Source organism: Leptosomus discolor, chromosome 3, assembly GCF_034619465.1.
Source record: "Leptosomus discolor isolate bLepDis1 chromosome 3, bLepDis1.hap2, whole genome shotgun sequence".
In the NCBI taxonomy this organism is placed as follows: domain Eukaryota; kingdom Metazoa; phylum Chordata; class Aves; order Leptosomiformes; family Leptosomidae; genus Leptosomus; species Leptosomus discolor.
Genome location: NC_141393.1, coordinates 5812438 through 5828926, shown reverse-complemented (window position 1 = coordinate 5828926; position 16489 = coordinate 5812438). Strand labels below are relative to the sequence as shown.

The window sequence follows — 16489 nt, the reverse complement described above, 5'->3', positions numbered from 1 at the left end:
CTACAGTAGTAGATAGTTCTTATTCTGATAGGCAGCTTCTGGAGATGCCTGGTTTTGATGCCTGTTTAGCAGTGCCTTTGTGCTTCTTTCCAGCCTACCAGGTGTCAAAGGAAAACTTGGTATGTTTTTTTTTTTTGCCCTGTGCTAAAGATAAAGCTCCATGGCTGTCTGCAGTTGTGCTGCCTTTGTGGCTAGAAGAGCTGCATCTCTTGGGAGTTGTTGTTATTAAGTGCAGGGGAAGCTGCTGGCATCTCTCGGCCTCTGTTTGCGCTTCCTATTTGAAGCAAGGCGTAGTTTTCCACGGAGAGCCTGGTCAGTGCTTGGCAGCTGTCCCCCAGGGCTTTGGCTCAGAGAATGCCAGGTGAAATCTGGGGACAGGGGCTTCCTATGGCATGAAATACCGAGTTATTCTGCAGCTTCGAGCTAGTAACGAAAAAGCTCAGGCTTACTACAGAGGAGGTGCTTGGTCAGAGCAGCATGCTCCAGCTTGCTTTTGTTGCTTGGCTAAGGCTGCAGAGCAGACTGACTATAAAAATAGCCAGATGGGAGGAGGAATGTATAGCCCAATGCAGTTTGAGTAACAAACTGCTCTGCAGGCAGCTACGTGCTACAACCTGTATCACTCTTGCATTAAGTAGAAGTGCTACAGCGAGGTGTCAAACTCTGCTTAAGAAGATACCCGGGTCGCTGCTGTTCATACGCTGTAATCCAGCCTCTTCCTAAAGCTAAGTAGATCTTAAGCTCTGACTAATCTTCTCTGGAGCGTGAACTTGTGCCATTATCCTGCAGCAAGCTCCATGCTGCTATCTCCAGCTTACGTTGAATGTAGAGGTCTAGGTTAGCTTAGATCTAGTTGTGGATTTCCTGAGCAAATAACTCTCCAACATTATTCTCACCCTTTACAAATGCAGGACTAGGGCCAATGGTGCTTTTCAGACTGAGGGAAACAGTACAGGGCTGCTCAAAGTACCCTGGCAACTCTTATATCAGGCTGGTATGGACTGCTCATGTTATCTACCAGCCAGAAGGAGGAAAGGCTCTTAATAGTTTTTTCCCTTTGTTTTATATAATGGATCTCTCAAATCTAGCCTTGTAGGGAGCAGCTTTTCCTCTTATTCATTGACGCTCCTGATCCTAGCAAAGATGGAGTAAGCTTGTTGAGAAGAGATCAAGGTTTCAGGGCTGCTGCTAACCTCCTCCTGAATGGCTTAGGCTATTTGAGAACCTAGAGCTGGATACCTACAAATGTACATACAAATGCGTGTGTATGACTGCAAGAGAAATGCTATGGCTCTTTCAAGTGCAGCTGGAGTTCTGTTGAATCTAAAACTACTTGTGTAGCCTAGAAACTCCTGACTTCTAGAGGAACTGTATTTAGATCCAAACTGCTCTTCAGTTAAAACAAAACCACCCTCTTGATGTTTCAGTATGTCTGATCTTAACTGGCACTTGCTAAAGGGGTGTAAGGGGAACATAATTTGTTCATTACCATGGCATGGCAGGTGCATTTCATTGGACACTAGCAATTTAACTTGTGTAATGTTCTGTTAGTGCTTTTTAATGACAAAAGCACATAAAGTATAAGCCTGGAAGAATAGCTGAATACTGTCAGTTTTCCACTATTTTTTTTGTCAGGGAGAGTAGAGGAGATAGATGAGTGGCCACCAATCCTCCAGAGAAAGGAGATGCTAAAATAGTGGAAGGTATCTATGCTGTTGCTGGTAAACAGCTTCTTGGTGGCTTCTGTTTTTCCCTGAGCACCTGGTGCGTGTGTGTGGCCTGTGACAGGGGATTATTCCAGCAGCTTGAACTGCTGAGAGCCAGGGCTGCAGGGAGAGTGGAAAAAGTGACTTGGTGTGCCTTGAAGGCTCAACCAGGTAATGGAGCCTGCAGTAGCTGAACTGTACGGCTAAGCTGGTAATGCTGAGGTGGTCTTCTGTGCTACAGACAGCCTTGCAGATCATCAGGGCCTTCAACTAGAGAGGTCTCTCTCTCCTGTGTGGAGTAAGAGGTGTGTTTTACAATGGAAATACATGTAGCTATGGATGACCAGACTAGGTATAAGCTTTCTGATGTCTTGGTTGTGTTTAGCTGACTGGACACATAATAACGCTTCCCAAAAGGAGACAAATGCACATGAGCAGTAGGACACAGAGGGCCTTTGAGTTAGATGGACTAGCACAAATGTGGTGTTACTGAGGTCCTTCTCAACACAACAGTGGTTACCTCTTGAACAGCATCATGTGGGTGCATGAGAAGACACAGAGGAGTGATACACCCTTGTGTAACAAAGCAGTGCTAGGTGGTTTGCTGCTGCACACGGCACGTGTTTCCAATGCAAGTAATATTTATCTACACACTGTTTGGGTGGGGAAATGAGTCTAGCAAGCTGGGGGACTCATCCTGGTGCCCATGAGCAAGGCTGCAGAGGGTGATCTTTGCTCTTTGGAAGACTGAAGGGTGGTTCTGACTACCCCAATCTCTTTCCTTACTAATATTTGTTAGTCCTGTGGTTTGAAGGTAAGAGAAGTTCACTTGTGAGGGTGAGAACATGCCAGCCAAAGCAAGTGAAGCTGTTGATGGTTGGAGGCTTCTTGCAGTAGGGCTTGACTATGCCACTGACAAGCTGCCTCCTGGAACTGGGAGGAGGACCTTAACAGATCTGCTGTGTGATGGAGGGCTGTTTGCTGTGCGCATGAGACTTGTGTGACCAGCGGTCCTGCTTCTGATGAGTGGGGCCTTGGATGGGATGGTCTTCTGCTGTTGAGTGATGGTGCAGCAAGCCAAGGACTGAGGCACCTGCCTGGAGGGAGGTGGCTGGGAGCAGGCAGCTGCTGCTGTGAAGTCCTCCATCTATCCGGCAGCCTGAGCTGTGTTACTAGATGCAACAGAGCCTGCCAAGAGCGGGCTGTCAGCTGGCTGGAGCGCTGCTGGGCTACTGGTTCGGCATTCTCTTGGAAACTCTTGGAGCACACAATGATTATGCACATGAAACTTTCTGGAGGTGCCTTCATGGTGCAGTGCAGCATAAACGTTGTGCTAATGCAGCAGTGCTGCTGTCTGGGCTGTAGCCTTTCTCATGGTGCCAAGGAGCACATGCAGGACATGACATTAGTGCAGCCCTAAAGCCTCCTGTTTTGGCTCTGGTCCTGTGTTGTGCCCTATAGACCCACCTTGTTCTTGTGCAAGCTCCTTGGTTTCCTTCTGTGTCAATGCTTGAGACTTCAGTCTGACTGGCCCTGACAAGTCTTAGCCCTGGACTTTGTAAAAGGACAAAGAGGTTTATCCTCATCATATGCCTTAAAGTCTGATGCTTGCTGGGTAGAGCATAGCACTCCGCCACTGGGGGGAGAGCTTGGCAAGGTCTGTCTTGAGCTTCAGATCAGGATTTGGTTTTGCCTGGCATGAGATTTCAGATTGAGTAGGCTAGGAACTGTAAAATAGATGGAGAGATCCATTGTCCAGGATGTGTAGGAGGATATCTGCTCAGAACTGGCTGTAGAGTAGCATGTTTGGAACTTGTTACCCAATTATTTAAGGCCATGGATCAATGGGTGGTTACAGGTATGTGTAATCTTGGTTTCTTTTTTCTTTCTAGGTCTTGCACTCTGAACTTGTCAGCCTTGCAGGCTTCTGGGCACATCCCTTCTCAGCTATGATTAGATCAAAAGGATTTAACATCTGTGTGGTCACCTGCAGCATCTTGCTCTTGTCCTCTAGTCCACCATGCCTTGCATCTTGGCCACTGGAGGAGAGGGATGTGACAAAGGTCCAGCATGGCCCCTGGACAGGGAATGGGGTAGAAGATGAAAGGACAAATGTGCTGAACATGAAAAATAACCTGAGCCCTTCTGAGCAGACTGTCTTGGAAGAGCCATGTGGAGTGTCAGCGAAGCCATCTGGGATGCCCTTAAATGAAGCTTTTACTGCAGATGGAGAAATGCTGCCTGCAAGCCTAAGCCATGTCATCCCAGGCAGCCAGGGCACAGGTGCTCACACCTCTGCTATGGCAGTGGCTGCTGTAGATGAGGAGGAGCTTGGTCCCATGAAGTCAGAGCTGGATGAGGAGGATACATTCAAGGCCATGCTGACCACAGCTGTGACCACACTGAACCCTGCTGTCCAGGAGGAGTCTGTTGGTGGCCCCATTAGTGAGACCACCACAGAGGGTGGTGTTGAAGTAGAGCTCAGCTCTGCTGGTCTCTCAGCAAACACCCTTTCTGGGATGGCTGTGGAGGAAGAGGAGGAGGCAGAGAGCAACTCACATCCCTCAGCTGTACCCCAGCCCACGCTGTACCCCAGCTCTCCCAGCTGGGAACTGGCAAGTGAGCACCCTGTCATCTCAACTCCCCAGGCTCGTGGCACGGCCTCTGAGGTGGGAGTGGCAAGAGCCCACACAGGCAGCCCTCTGAAGTCCCTGCTTGTGCGAGCATCTGTGGCTGCAAAACGTCCCCTCGTGGTGACCGAGGCCTCCTTCCACCTGGAAGCAGGGACGGGTGTCAGGCAAGGAGAGATGCCTGCCACGGCTGGTGCTGTCACCACCCACCCTATGGACACTATGCCACCTGACTGGGATGACACAAAAGTGGGGGATGTAAGTCAAGGGGGAAGCATGTCTCATGAGGAGGTGACAGAGGACCTGGGGGCAACAGAACCATCCCAGACCCCACAGGGAGGTGTGGTGGAGGAAGAGGATGCAACAGCAGTGCTGCCATCCCCAGCGTCCCCTCCACCAACTCCTGAGCTTGCTAAGGAGACCAACTGCACAGTGGTGATGCAAGAGGAGGAGTTGCCAGCAGCTTCCACGGGCAGCAGCGATGCTCTCCGCACTGCGAACCTGACAGGTGTGGACATGGCTGATCTCAACTCGCTGGAAAACATAAATGCAGTCACAGCAGAGGAGGGGAAAAGCATCCCACCGTCAGAGCCAGAGGGTGCTGTGGTGACAGATACTACTCTGGAAAGCTCATGGAAAGGTAAAATGTGCCTGTTACAGACACTTGCCTCTAAGTGTAGGTTTAGGAGGGATGCTCATGAGAATCTGTGCTTCCTTTCAGTGAGATAAGGTGGGAAAAGGTGTTATCTTGATACCTGCAATAGAGGTAGGACACCTCTTCCCCCTCTGGGGAAAGGCTATGGACCTTTTTGGAGGGGTAACAGCCTAATCAGGTGATTCACATCCCTAAAGCACTGCCTAGCCTTGGCTGTTCCTATACACTATGCCCCTGTGTACAGGCAGGCACAGGCTGTTGGGTGGCAGCCTGCCCTGACTGTTATGTGAAGCAACTGTACTGAGCTGCCACTTCTGCTCCTCAAGCTGAGAAAGGGTGACTGTAGTAGCAAACAGCAAAGCTGAGGTTGGAAATGCTGTGGCAGCTGAGCTTGGTGTCAAAAGGTGTACTTGAGTATGGAGGTATCTGTAGAGAATTGGTATCTCATCAGTGGAGACTTGGTGCTAGTTAGGGAACTTGCTTTGTTAATGTTCTGCATGTGTGGTGTACCTTGACTAGAGATTGGTAAATCTGCTTTGAATAACTGTCTGATATGCCTCTCCTGTGACTAGGGAGGGAGCCCAGCCTCTGACCCACTAGTTAGATGTTTTATTTCAAGGAGGATAGCACTCCCCCAAGTGTCCCTTTGATATGGCAAGGACCCAAAGGTGGTCTTTGCACTAGCTCACTTTGAAGCCCTGCAAGATGGAGGGGGAAGTAATTCCTGGGGGGCTAAATTAGCATCTGGGATCACTTGGCTCTCAACTGCTAGCTATGGACACTTGCAGTCAGTGCAGAAGATGCAGAGACAATGGATGGCTGCAAATGCTTCCTAAATCCAGGAACAGGGGAGCTGTACCAGTAGCCTGTGAGTAACTGACATCTTCCATGGCTTTATGAGGATGCTCAGTTCAAAAGACCTGTCCAAAGCTCTGTGCTGTCCTTTAACAAAAGCTCCTGGTGTTGTCTTCCCCACCCTAGAGTGCAGCTGTGGCCAGGCTCTGTCTGGTGTTTGTGCCAGCTCTGTTACCAGCAGGCAGAAATCTTCCTCCTGGACAGGCTGCCACAGGCTGATGGTGTCACCCTGCACCGGACTTGCCTGCAGAGATGGAACCTTCAGCCTAACGACAATGTTTCTGCTCAGAGTTTAAGATATAGGGGGAATGCTAAAAAAAAGTCTGGTCAGGTGTTGGGCAATGACCTATTCCTAGGCTGATGGGGAACATGAGCTGGAGTTTAGGACTTTGTTTTAATTGCTGGGCATCTTTAATCTTCCCTCTCAGGCTACAGAGGCAATAGGACAACTTCCCCTCACTGCATCTGAAAGATCTGGCTTTAGCTGTGAACGAAGGAAAGCTAATTGCATGCTGGTGCTGAAACCTGACTGATTAATTTCTAGATTAATTTATAAGCACTTGACTTAGCAGCAGGTTCCCTCTCTGCTGTTTCCCAAATGTTGGGGGAAGAACACTATCAATAAGACTGGTGCAACAAAAATAAATCCTTCTACAAAGCTGAAGTCTTGTAGCCATGAGAGCCGGTCACTGAAAGCACTGCTCTGTCAGCCTCATATGCTTCAAATGATATTTCATGCCACAGGCCTGCAGTGCTGTGCTCCTACAGTGTTGCACCTTGGTGGATCCACATGTCCCTGAAGGAGCAATTAAGAAAATGAGAAATGATTCTGCTTTCATTCTTGTTATGCTTGTTCTCACATCTGTCTTTGTGCTGGACCTGCTGCTTGCGCTGTGGCTGTCAAATGCTGTGGCATGGAGTTATATTCCTTCAAAAGTCTGCTCTGTTGCTGTCAGCTGTCCTGTGAGTTGGTACTGACACGTGTTCTTGCCGTAGGTGTTACTCGGGAGGTGACAACAATTGCCCAAGAGGCTGATTCTGCTCTGTCGGTTGTGACACTGGCACCTGGTGCTACCCAGGGGACAGGAGCTGCAAGCCTTCTGCAGGAGAACAGTGGGGAGGACACGCAGATGCCCACTGCTCCCAGTGCCACCCAGATGCTGGTGGCAACTGATACTTCCTCTATGCTGAACACCCCAGATGTAGAAGGTAGGGTTGTGCTTCAAGGATTGCGGGTTCACTGCCACACAAGATTAAATGGTGCATCTGAAACTAGTATCAGTGCTTGGACGCTGAAGTCTCAACACACAGCATCCATATTCTAAGTGACTTTTTTTCTAGCCTTCTGCAGGCAGCCTCTAGCCCTGGGCTGCCACTGCTTTCTGCTCATGCCACCAGGCCCACCATGTTGAGATATGCCAGCATATGCTTTTTGCCTTGACTAAGAGTGGTGTTGAGATTCAAAAAAACTCACCTGAAAACAGACATGTAGGACCCTGTTTTCTTGCAGGAGTGCAGCAAGGGTTCCCTTAGCACAAAGCTGACTTTGATCTTGAGTGTATTTCTGTAGTAGCAGGTACCACTGTAATGAAACTGCTGCTGGGCAGCTTTTCTGGTTATTCTTATATTGCAGGGCATCAAAAGAAAAAACCTATTTGCACTGTATCTCTTCAATTAAAGTCCCTTTGTAGGGGAGAGAAGGCTCTTCCAGCAGTTTCCACTAATTAATTTGCTTCTGGGATTTAATTATAAATTCAACTAATTTTTATCTTTGCAATAAACAGTTAGATCTGTTGCTCAGTTCAGATCTCAACCAGTGTCTCCTTGCTCTGATCTTGCTGTGGGGTGGTGACTAGCAGTCCTCAAAGCAATGGAAGTAAATCCTAGCTGAGTTCTCATTAAGGGGAACCTCCTGTGCTGGGTGTCCTGGAGGAGAAGCTTTCATTACAGGAGTCACACATTTTGAAAGAGGCAAGAGTTTAGTAACTTCTTCCACTCTGAGTTAAGTTTTTTTTTTAAGGAGTTTGTTCTTAAGTGGTGGGGGTTTTTAAATATTGTTCTTCCAAACTGCTGCTTCCTGTCTTCTGCAGATCTCACCGGTGTGGTCCTGGTCACCAGTGAGAAGGCTGTTCCAGCTTCTGACGGGTTATCTGCTACTACTCAGTCTGGACAGACGGAGGAGCCATCCAGCAGAACTGTTGTCCTGGTAACTCCGGCGTCAGTGGCATCTTCTGTCAGGAGGACAGCCCTTCCATCTGTGAGGAGGATCAGTACAGCTGTGACCTATGGGCTGGACCGCCTGGAGTCAGAAGGTACCACTCATCCCGAGGCTGAGAGGCAGGCAGTTTCATGTGGAGTGGCACACTTGCCTTGACACTGAGTCCCTGAGTTGTCTGTTTGGCACCCAGCTATGTGCATATGTTCTTGTTACTAATAAAGTGGTTGAACAACCTGTCCCCTTCCAGGAGGTACAGGAAACAAGCAATGAACAGTGTCATGGAGGATGCTTGAAACTCAGGTGTCTGTGGTGGAAGGGATGGGGTTTTCCCTTGGAGAGGGAGCAGCAGTGGTAGCTATTGGTGTCCACATCCATTACAGAGCCCCTGTACCAGGTAACACTCATGGGGACATGTTCAGAAAGCTGAGGAGTCCTTGCCAGCCACCTGCTGAAATCCTCACCACATGCAGTGCGGGGGGATGTTTAGCATGAGATGGCTACCTCAGGGTCCAGCTGGGTGAGACCTTGCCAGAACAAGTGAGGCCTTACTTACACTCTCTCTGTGACACTGCTGGGAGAGGCAGAGGATACATTCCCTTTGAGATGGTCTTTCAACTCAAAACTACCTGCTAAGCTGCTGTCCCATCACTGTCTCCTCCAGCCTTGCCTCACCCCCTGGGCTCCCTTCTCTTAAACTGTTTTTGCCTGCTGCCAGCTGTGGAGTCTCTGCTTCCTGACTGTCTTCAGACAGTTGAAACTCAGTGATGCAAAATCCACTGGGGCAAACACCCATCGAGAGGTTTAGGTGAAGTAGATCCTACTTGAGTTGGTCTGCAGCTCAGATCTGTTTATCCCTTCAGCTCATCCATGATTTTTCTTGTGGAGAGCTGTTTTACTCCTGCTCCTTGCTCTTTCTTCTACTTAAACTCTTCTCTGCTTGCTCATCCATCCAGTTTTGTACTCCAGTGTCTGGACTGGCACCACCTGGCAGGGATTAATCTTTCTGCCTGTTTTGCTCTCCTTCCTTTATCTTGACCTTCTCTTGCATTTGTATTTCACTGCAAAGGTTGGCAGCCCTCCAGGGGTGGCAAGCCAGATGGTATTTTTCTTCTGATTAGAGGTGGGGTGTCATAGACAACAGCTAATCAGCATCTTTTCTCTGCGTGAAGCAGTAACTCTCACTCCTGTTAAGTTTTGAGGGCAGCAGAAGCTGGGAGCCCTCCCCACTGCATGCAGCTCCTGCCCTGTCAGGCTTGCTCCTTGCTTCAAAGCCTGCCACGAGCTCTCTGGGCCTCCAGCTACAGCACTCACCCCTTGCCAGATGCATCTTGCATATATTTGGTAAGGGCAGGATGTGGGGCTGATGGTGGGAGAGTGGCAGCAGGGGAAGAAGTGCATATTTGGGGGGGAAACCCAATCTTTCAGGCTGGGAAATAAGGTCTCTGCTTAGCAAGAGCAGTATTATTCAGGAGGCTAATGTTTCTGAGCCCTCTGGGATCTCCTTTAGAAGCCTAGGATTCTGCACAGGAAGATAAGGGGGATTTCTGTTTCAACTGACCATTGGTGTCTCCCTGTTTAAGGAGACTTTCTGCATAGGCATTAAAAAAACTTTCCGCTCTGACATAGGACTGCTGCAACTTTCTTGGGCTCCTGCTGAGCACTCATGCAAGGACAAGCCTGTTTTCCCTGCTCTTGAATATGCTCTGAGCTCCTCTAAGGGCAAGTGTGGGCTGTAGCTAGGACCAGCTTTCCCAAATGATGATGACTCACTAGAAGGCTGTGGGTTTCTTGGCTCTGGGGTGTGGCTCTGCAGGTGCCTGTTGTCCAAAGGACATGGTGCTCTCTGGTGTGCTGTGTGGGTTTGACAACTGGCACAGCTTTTGTGGTCTAAATCTCTTCTGATCAACCTAGAGCTTGGCGTACTGAGCCAGACTTTTTTTTTCCTGATGTTAGGGATCACCAATCCACTTCTTGTAAAATGGGACAAATACCACTTGGGGATAGGCTTTCTGCCTGGGGATGCTACTGCCCCAATTAAGTGTGAAGGAAGCTTTTGAGCTGTGACCCTGCTTTCTAATATCTTTTTATCCATGTAATGGCAATTAGGGGGTACCATTTGGAAGCTTGGTTTCTGTTCCCCCAAAACTACAGTTCCTAGTGCTTAATCTCAGTATCTACATGGTGCCCGCTACAAGGTGTTTGGGAGTGTTTTCCTACAAAGCTGTGCTGAGCTCCAGCCCAGGGTGCTCAGGCTCTTGGGGGATGCAAGGTCAGACATCACTGCTGTTGCAGGCATGTGCTGGTGTCCCTAATGAGGGATCCTGGCCCTCAGTGGGGAGGCTGTGCCTTGCTCACCAGTGGAAGTGCAAGGAGCTGAGTGAGCTCAGCTGGCCCCCCCCACTGCCTTCAGTGGGGTCTTGCTGAGGGCCTGGCCCATCATTAAATGTAAACCCCTGCTGTTCAGCTAGCTCTGTTTCTTGGGGACCATCTATGCCAAACTGCCTGTGGCTAATTGCTTCAGTATACTCAGCTACCTGGCTTGGGTGCAAAACTGTTTTAAAAATCAAATTGCGCAGGCAAACAGGAGGTACTTTGAATATGTCTCTAGATGAGCTTGTCCTCCGCTGTAGTGGACTCTGGAGAGATTGGCTGGGTAACAGATATCCTCCTACCTTGGCCCTGTGGTGATACTTGCCCTTCCTAGCCAGAGAAATCCTATAAAAGGATTATAGGATACGGGGACAGGACACAGCAGAGGATGAGGCTTGCTTGTCTCTGAGACTTAATTATATATTTTGTTCCTGTGCCCAGAATTCGGGTGTCTCTAGCAAGCTAAGCACTGCAGCTTTCTCCGTAGGGTTTCTAGGGTCCAAAGAGATATAATCTAGCTCAGCTTGCCTACTCAGGACCATTGTGTAAGCCTCCCAATGTATTTTGAAAAGTAGCTCTTTCTTAAAAGAAACCACATTCCTTTTGGTCTAGAGTGCTTTGCCATAACATCTCCCATGGTGGGTATGGGCAGAGATGGCCGCAGTCCTTCAGCGTGGCAGCATTTGGCAGGTACACCTTGCCAAAGTGGCAGGTAGCCTGCTGTGTTTCCTCTTCTACAAAATCCTTGCAGTGTTTAGTTGAAACCTGGTGGTGAAACAGCAGCTGGCTCCTCTTAGCTGTTTCTGAAGCAGCTCCTGTCGCTGCTCCATGTGTTATGTGATCCAGGGGTGCACTGAGGCTAAGCAGAAGGAATGTTAGTGCACTCCCCATGAAGACCTTGAAGGCTCTGTTATCCTTACATGCTAACCCTAAACTGGCAGTTAGTACAGAACTAGCCTCTTGCCGAGAGTGATGCCTTGCCCATCGCAGCCTGGGTCCCAAGCCAGTTCGGTGTAAAGAGCTGACAGCATTGCCCGTGGCTGTTGGTGAGGGTGGGTCTGTATCTGTCAATGCTGACTCAAGGTTTTGGTTTTCTTGTGTGCCACTGCCCTGCCTGGACAGCAAAAATCCATCTGAAAGGACTGGAGGTGGTGAGTGCGGAGCAAGGCACGTGGGATAGAGAATGGGAAGATGTCTCGGCATTCATCAAACCGTGCTAAGATTAACTTTTTCTGACATGTAGGGCAGACGGCACTGTAACCTTCCAAGGCTGCCCAGATGTGGCAGTAACAGCTGTGTCTTGATGTTTTAAAGCACAAGTCTGTAGAAGCCCTTCGGCTGCTAGACCCTTGCATACTGCCCTTGCTACATCCAAGCTCAGCAGGAAAACAGTTTAAGCTCAATGCCACCCACTCCCTGCAGCTCAGTAAGCTCCAGCATGGCCCAATTCAGCATTAACTTGCTATTTAGAGTCTGTTTACTTGTGGTGATTGAGATGGAGGGAGGAATGAATTATCTGGCTCTTGCTACTCTCCCATAACTGTTCTGAAGAGAACTAAAAAGTGTTATGCATTGGTGCTTCTGATGTGCCTATCCTATTTTTTGTGTACCCCTTACCTCCCAAAATCCAGAACTACCTGCAATAGTGTGTAAGCACTAAGCCTTGTTCCTCTTCAGTCATCTAGGCTTGCTTCAAGCTGTTGTGGCTGGGGATGAGATGCTGTCACATAAGCTGCTGGATGTGGAGGGTGCTTAGAGCTTTTATAAAAGCAGGAGGTGCTCTACCTGTTGTATGGTGTCAGGAGCAGTCAATAGCTCTGTGAAAATGGGCAACTTAAACTCAGCTGCTCTAGAGGGAGATCTTAACCATGTAGCTCTCAAATGTGAAATGTTCCTCATTAATCAGGCTAGCTCTCGACATGCAGCTGCCAGAATCTTGGTCATCAGAGTGGAGGAGTAATCCTGGGGTGGGAAAGGCAGTGTCAGATGTCTGCTGCCTAGGACAGCACAGTGCAGTTTCCATTATTCTGCCTCATTAGCTGGTGTGTCCACGCCTAATACAGTACTTGGCTGTGGAGAAGCCCCTCAATGATGCTGAAACAGTGCTGGTGCTGACCTTGGGATCGAGGAATCCAGTGTCCTGCACCTCCATTCTGAACCTTGGCTGTGGACTTCACTGTTTGCCCCATCTACTGTGCTAAAGGCTGTTCCAGAATGGTGCCAGTATGAAGCTTTAGACTTTCTGACCTCAACATATTAGTGATATTTTAATACTTGTGTTTCGGTTTGAACAGTTCCTTCCATTCTTTGACCTGTGTACTCAAGTTTACCCTTCCAAGGAAACTGTAGTGTAACCAGTTTCAGTGAGAAGAGCTCTCCTAGTCCTCATCTCCATTCTCTGCCTATTCCCCTGCTTCCCATGCATCTTCTTGTACATAGTCACTGGACTGCATGTCATGCTTCAAAAGTGAAGGCAGTGGTTGCCTTTTTTGAGAAAGTATTTCAGCACTTGTACGCATTACATGATTTTATAAAAGACCCTCCACCTTCTCCTTACGTTTTTTTTCCTGAGCTGTGTCACAGTACAAGGAGCTGCCTTCTTTTAGGTGTGAAGAGTGTTTTTGTTTTTTTTTCTGGATATCAAGGCTGACTGGGATTTCTATTTGGACCCTGACTGTACGGATTAAGACCTGCCTCATTAAATCTCTGCAACCTGATTAAAAATTTAAATGAGGTTGCAGGGGTGTAAATAAGACAGGCACTTAGCCCAGCATGGTTAACTAGCCTGATACTATAATTCCTCGCCAGCTCTTTGGATATCAGCTAAATTGGTAAGGAACAGATTAAAGATTAAAACCAAAGCACATGCAAAATGAATTAATTATTAAATGTTCTTGGTACACATTTTTGTCTGGCTTCCAGTTTATTGCTGCAACTGAAATGGGAACCGCTGTCCCTCTGGTGCAGGTTGACCTCTGTTCTTCACAGTAGATGGTAGCTCATCCCTCATTCTCCTCCATTGTAGCAGAAAACTGTAAAAAGGAAAAAAAAAAAGTGTGACAACTTGTGTCTAAACCAAGGTTGTGGTGGTGGTTCCCGCCCCCCCAGTGTTTGATCAAAGACAAGATCTCTGCTGCTTTATTTTGTTCCATGAAACCCATCTGAGAGTTGAGGGTGTGGAGGGTGATCAAGCCCTTAAGTTGGGAGCTTGTGGGGGACCAGCTAAGAGGGTGCTAGGCTAGTTAAATGCTCACTAAGAGGAGGGGCAAGGAAGCTCCTGCTGTGTGCAACCATCATGCTGAGCTCCACCTTGTCCACGCTCCCCTGGGAAGGGAGGCAGAACGTGGTCTGGTCACCCTGCTCTCCTATGGATGCGCTGGCAGCTCTGACAGAACTCAACCCAGCCCGTCTCTCAAGGGGCTGACTGTGCCAAGCGATGCACTCTAGGGCTTTGTCTCTCAAATACTGTATCTGCTGGTCTCCAACAGCAACTCCTGCAAGAACCTGTAGGAATGGCTTAAAGCATCGTTGCATCATCTTTCCCAGGTGTCTGGGAAGTGGCACATGCCTGCCCAGCTGCTCTCTGGGTGGAGGTGAGCTGCAGAGCTGTTTTGCTCTTGGTTTTTGAGAGGGGAATGAAACTTCTCTGAGTAGCTTTGTTCTTTGTGATACTCTGGCACTGTTCTGCCTCCAGCATGTTAGATGACATTTCTTAGTCTGACCTACCCCAGTTGCTCTTCTGGCCATGCTGTGCTTGAATTTTCAACTGTGTCCAACTTCTCCTTTGTTCCCCAAGTTGGAGTTCACTTAAATACCACTTTAATGTTGTAGCTTTCCCATGCTTATCTTCAAGCTTAAACAAAACCAACAGAAACTCCCTACAGTTGCTATTGAAAGGTAATTGGACCATGTGGGTGAAAGTTTTTAGTGAATTTTTGTTTGTTTTAATCTGGGGATTAAGCAGTTCACCCTTGCAGCGTTAGGGACGTGGATTCAGACAAGCAGATATGTGGCAGTGTTTTCTGAAGGCTCTGCAAGGAGTACTTTTCTCCAGAGCCACTGGGGCCTGGGGTCCCTCTGTGTGTAGGGGATAGTGTTGCTCATGGGGCTTCTCTAGGGAGCTTTGGGCCACCGGGACCGGGGTGAACCACCCTGCAACTTGGTTTAGCTCTTTCATTTCTGCTTCCTGCCCTGTGCAGGTGGGATGCTGTCCCTCTCATTGATGTGACCCAGGGTGCAGTGGCTAGAGCGCTGGCTTCTTACCTCACCTTCTGAGAAGAGTCGTAGTCTTTTTCCTTTTATTTCCTCTTTTAATAACAAGCTGTCTTTAAACGAGTGGGAGATCTTGTAGTGTGTTTTCTTCTGGCTGACATCAACGCTTCAGGCCATGTGGGTGCAGGGACAGGCCAGCAGCGTCATTCTGAACCACTTCATGAAAATACTGTTGGAAGAAGCACTACTCTTGTCAAAGGACAGTGAAGACTGCAGGAGGGTTGTCAAGGACTTAAAAAGAAGCATGAGCTCTGACTAGAAGTGAGCTGAGTGGGCTTGCAGTCATCTTCCTTTCTGGCACCTGATGGGACTTGAGCTAAAACCTCGGTACCCTGGAGGATGTTGCCTGTAAGAGTAGATCTACCCCCTAATCTACATCGTCTGTGATGGATCCATGCCGGGTTTGTCTAGAAAATGAAGCTTAAATCAAATATTTTAACTCTTGGGCTGTTGGTTGTTCCTTTCTCAGGTTGAATTGGAAACTTCTGAAGAGACACTGTCAAACAGCTTTTTGCAAAAGAAAATGGAATTAACGTCTCTACTGGGGCTTGTTTTTTTTGTGATTGGAAGAAAGTACCATGCCCGCAGCCCTCTCCCGTGTGAAGTCATTTTGTTGAGAGGAGTAAACTCTGTACCTGCCTTCATCTGTCTTGTTCTGCCCTGTCCACTTACAGGTCATGGTTGTTAAACCTGGACTGATTTGAATGCCCTCACTTCATAAATCATCTTTCTTTGTTTTGACTTTTACACTGGTTAGTTCAGCAACTCCGTACCTCAGGCCAGAAGAGCTGTTCGGGAGCAAGCTTGTTCTAGTCCATGCTGTGTATTCCGCAGCATTCTGTGTGTTTTTTGTTTTTTTTTTTTTTCCCTCTTAAAATAGCCTTGTGTTGCTAAACCTGCTGTCTAGCCTGGCTCAGTGTGAAAGCAATTTTGTGGTGAATGCTGCTGGAAATGCAGCTCTTAGGAATGATTGTTTCCGATCTTAATACAGAAGCAGACTCATGGTCCCTGCTGGAATAGCTTTTGCCTTTTTTTTTTCCCTTTTTTTTTTTCTTTTTTTTTAAAAAAAAAGCTCTTCAGTGACTTGGATCTCCTGTGACAAGCAATGAGCCAGGACTGAAAAAGGAAGTGTGAATCCCCTCAGATTTGGGGGGGAGTGGGGTGGGGAAGTAGGTTAGGATCAGAATCTCTCCTTGTCTTTGCAATGTCAAAGAGCCCTCTGCTGGGAAGTGGCTTCTGCAGAGCTTGGGCTTTGGCAAGCAGAGGCTGAAGACTTTCTGCAGCTCAAACATCAGCTCGGCTCTGCTGCCAGGGGTATGTGCCCTCTCCTAGGTATAGCAAGGGTTTTCTTCTGTTACAGAAAAGCTTTGGACGTGCAATTTCTCTTGTCTTGAAACTTGTGTGGGTTAGCGTTCGGTTATCTTTGTGCGATAGGATCCCACCCAACAAATGTGTTCTTCCCAGTCGTCCCTGTCCTTGGCCCTGCACAATAGGCTGGATGCTGATACTTCCCATGACAGGCCATGCTTGGTCTGGCTCCCCTTCCAGGGGAAAGCGTTTAAGATTATGTTTATGCAACACAACCTGCAACTACCGCAGGTAGCTCTGCAGTGAACAGGGCTGAGTTCGGCTAAACTCGTCAGTAGGGGGTTCTACCCCGATGATTTTGCATAGCTCCTGCTCCCACTGCGTGCTTGGGTATCTCCACCCACCACGGTCCAGGACTCTGCCCAGAAAGCTGTCTGCACGTGATGAGAGCCTATCTACGTAGCTACCAGCTGCC

At 48.4% G+C, this 16489-nt stretch overlaps 1 protein-coding gene across 4 annotated transcripts in view; it reads left to right on the top strand.

The window, feature by feature from the left end:
- Positions 1-3655: 3655 nt before the first annotated feature.
- The window catches only part of LOC104352325 (solute carrier family 35 member F4), a 228439-nt gene continuing 215605 nt past the window's right edge, over positions 3656-16489 (top strand). For all 4 annotated transcript variants that reach the window (XM_086462668.1, XM_009955922.2, XM_086462666.1 and 1 more), the window contains exons 1-3: positions 3656-4976; positions 6843-7055; positions 7937-8158. In XM_086462668.1, coding sequence (XP_086318794.1) covers positions 3656-4976; positions 6843-7055; positions 7937-8158 — 1756 coding nt within the window. The remainder of the gene's footprint in view (positions 4977-6842; positions 7056-7936; positions 8159-16489) is intronic.